Source organism: Salmo salar, chromosome ssa21 (assembly GCF_905237065.1).
Source record: "Salmo salar chromosome ssa21, Ssal_v3.1, whole genome shotgun sequence".
NCBI classification, from domain to species: domain Eukaryota; kingdom Metazoa; phylum Chordata; class Actinopteri; order Salmoniformes; family Salmonidae; genus Salmo; species Salmo salar.
The window spans coordinates 47,216,532-47,220,277 of NC_059462.1; the positions used below are offsets into that span (position 1 = coordinate 47,216,532).

The following is a 3,746-nucleotide window of genomic DNA, read 5'->3' on the forward strand; positions in this document are numbered from 1 at the left end:
CCATAAGGTCTTACAGGAGGCATGTATAGGTCTAAAAAGGGCCTAAAATGGCCACTTTCATCATGATTTTCTCAAATATTGTTTATGATACAATTGTATAAAGCATGTCAAACGTCCTTCCACCCAATTAAGTTTCTATGTTTGAATTGCCAGAACAACCTGAGATGGCGCAAAAATATTTTGGGTATCCTGGTGTGGAACTGCCCAATAGACAGAGAGAGCAGGTACAGGAAGGGGTGGACCTCACAGCCCAGTCTGAACGCTTTCACCAGTCACCACAAACAAAGTTTCCATTTCCATAACCTTTAAAGTCATAGATTTCAGATAAAGATTGAGTTTAAGCAGAAAGATGACTACTAAGATTTGGATCAATCTCATCATCTTATGTTTACTAACAGGTATGTTGTTTTAAATAATTTACTATAAATGTTTAATCACTGTTAAATGAAGACACATTGTTTAATGCATGTGCTTGTTTGTGATTTCCTTTAGCAGCCTCATCCCTCTCCGGACCCTCAGAGGTGAAGAGTGCAGTTGGTGAAACGGTCCACATCTCCTGCCAGTATCACCAGTTCAACAGGGACAAGGTCAAATTCTGGTGCAGGGGTTATCACTGGTACTTCTGCACAGTTATCATTCGATCTGATCATCCTAAATATCTGACCAGTGATGTTCAGATATTGGATGATAAAAACCTTGGGTTATTCACAGTCAGTATGAAAGGAGCAACAGCCGAGGACAGTGGCTGGTACTGGTGTGCAATTGAAAGAGCCAGCAGAACTTTGGCATTTCGTCTTCAGCTGACTGTCTCTGAGTGTAAGTACTGTATGTAGCTGAAGTTGTTGCTTACAGTTTTTATTTTCCTCTGAGGAATTTAATATAACATTGCATTTACCAATGATCAATTGCTATTAGTGAAATCACTGCTTACAAATGTTTCTAAAGAAACCTGTTGTTTCATATCATTACTTTTTATGCTATGTCCGTTATGAGTTGCTGTGTGAGTTGCTGTTTCCTGCAGGGCTTGTACCTCGGCTCAAACCAGAAACCACTGAACAGTACAACGAGACCTCAACTTCCCCAACAACGTTACCTCATCTTGAGACAACAACACGGTCCACACCTTGTATGACTCAAACAACAAGTCTCATATCTGCTACAAGCAATTCAACAAGGTAAACATAGCTTAGTAAATAAGGCTACAAATTTATTGTAAATTGTCGACACATTGTGGAATGCTGTTTTCGGATAATGTACATATGAACGCAGGGGATGTTCGCTCAATAATCTAAAACATCAGAATGCACAAAGTAACTATATCAGGGCTGCCCAATTCCGATCCCTGAGCGCAGGAACACTTCTGGTTTTCATCCTCTCCTTCTAATCAGGTAGAAACAAAAAGCAGAAGTATTTTCGGCCCTCCAGGACCGAAATTGGGCAGCCCCGAACTGTATAGTAAAAGTTGCACAGACCTGCTTACCTATGAATGGCTAGATTACTCTTCATTTGTTACATTTCAATGTGGTTCACCCTCAGCTGACTCTATATCTACAGTGTGACAGTGTCCTTGGATCAAGATGATCTGGTGTGGAAAGTATGGAGAGTACTGCGCTGGATGCTCTTCCTCTTCCTGTGTCTGTTCCTTGTTCTCTTCAGTATACAATGCCATCGCTGATATTTGTACCATTCCTGCCAGTGTATCGCTTACCTCAATGTGTGCTACATTTTCCCCAAATCAAAATCGTTGAGAATATTGTTTGTATTAATTAATAAAAGTAAAACATTCTAACATGCACATATATTAATAATAAGCAAATAAATTGAGGTCACAACATGTTCTGAGAGATATTAATGTAAAGAGAAACAATACTAAAGATGTAGGATCTTTATTTGAACCGGTTTGCTACAGCAGGAAAATAATCCTGCAGCAACAGAAAATGTGAATTATTATGTGGATTTTAATGAATGAACATTTTTGTAGGGGTTGATTCATTTGTCGTTAGGGCAAATCAAGTCTGACATTTCAAAGTGGAAATTACACACTTTAGAAGCCTTTTTAAAAGTCAAATACATTACAAATGTGCATTTCCTGCTTTGCAGAAAAAATTATGAATAACAAAAGAGCGATCAAGATCCTACATCTGCAAGGAACAACACTATATAAACGCAACACGTAAAGTGTTGGTCCCATGTTTCATGAGCTGGAATAAAAGATCCCAGAAATGTTCAATGCCACAAAAAACATACATCTCTCAAATGTTGTGCACAAATTTGTTTACAAGTTTTGAGGGCGTGTGCAATTGGCATGCTGACTGCAGGAATGTACACCAGAGCTGTTGCCAGAAAATGTAATGTTAATTTCACTAACATAAGCTGCCTCCAATGTAGTTTAGAGAATTTGGCAGTATGTCCTTCCTGCCACACAAGCGCAGACCACGTGTAACCACGCCAACCCAGAACCTCCACATCTGGCTTCTTCACCTGCGGGATCGTCTGAGGGGGTCCCGAGGAGTATTTATGTCTCTAATAAAGCCCTTTTGTGTAGAACAACTCATTCTGATTGGCTGGGCCTAGCTCCCCAGTGAGTGGGTCTATGCCCTCCAAGGCCCACCCGTGGCTGCACCCCTGCCCAGTCATGTGAAATCCATAGATTAGGGTCTAATACATTTACTTAAATTGGCTGATTTCCTTATATGAACTGTAACTCAGTAAAATCTTTGAAATTGTTGCATGTCACATGTATATCTTTAATAAACCCAACCAGATTACTCCTTTGAATTTATGGCCATCCTGCATTCACTTCAACAGATCTTGACATGGCTTGGAAGACATCAAAGAAACCAATCCCAATGGCAACACAAAAATGGTCTCATATGGGCTTGAAGTTATTCAAACCCCAGAGAGCCTGCTGGTTTATACACAAATAAACAAGCACATGTAAATTTAACGCTACCAGTCATCTCCCTTTGATGTCATCATGTTATCAGACATGCAAACCCTGATGGCAATAGATTTCTTTGAACAAGTGAAACCCACAACAACATCACCAAAGGAGCAGAGAGACTGTCTGTGTAAACAACACAATCCTCTGAGATAATAGCTGTACCATACTAGAAGGGGCATTAGACTAGCACACATATCAATCATTGTAAAGCATCTGTAAAAAATGAACTGAATAGAATCTTTATACAACAATTAATCGCTATTATCACTTTGGAAGCTGCTCTATTTGTAAACCTCCCTTTTGCTTTTGTGGCCAGTTCTTAGTAACCACTACTTAGAAACCAGACGCTGTGACTCTCTTTGTCCTTGTCCCTTGTGGTTCTCAGTTTTCATAGCTCTTTTCAACATTTCTCTGAAGGTATACAGTATGTGATACTCAAGCTTCCTGCATTGTGTGTGTGTGTGTGTGTGTGTGTGTGTGTGTGTGTGTGTGTGTGTGTGTGTGTGTGTGCGTGCGTGCGTGTGTGTGTGTGTGTGTGTGTGTGTGCGTGCGTGCGTGCGTGCGTGCGTGCGTGGGGGGTGCGTGCGTGCGTGTGTGCGTGCGTGCGCTGGAATGGGTTGGTTGGGGCAGGCGGGGTTGTCTTGGAAGCAGAACAGAAGTATTCTGTGATTAGAAATGGCTGGTTGTACAAAGGGAAACACTCATATAAATGGAGGATCTTATTTTGATCACTCTTTTGTTGTTGAGAATTTTCCTAAACAGCACGAAATGCAAACTCATAGTGTATTTGAGTTTTAAAAAG

General features: G+C 40.5%; 1 protein-coding gene across 3 annotated transcripts; it reads left to right on the forward strand.

Annotated features, from left to right (window-relative positions):
• Positions 1-258: 258 nt before the first annotated feature.
• Positions 259-2,767, forward strand: clm8 (CMRF35-like molecule 8). Of its 3 annotated transcripts, NM_001140890.1 has the most exon segments (5): positions 275-398; positions 496-816; positions 1,022-1,175; positions 1,555-1,939; positions 2,638-2,767. In NM_001140890.1, coding segments are annotated over 4 exon segments (645 nt in total). In that variant the 5' UTR covers positions 275-349; the 3' UTR covers positions 1,676-1,939; positions 2,638-2,767.
• The last annotated feature ends 979 nt before the right edge of the window (positions 2,768-3,746 follow it).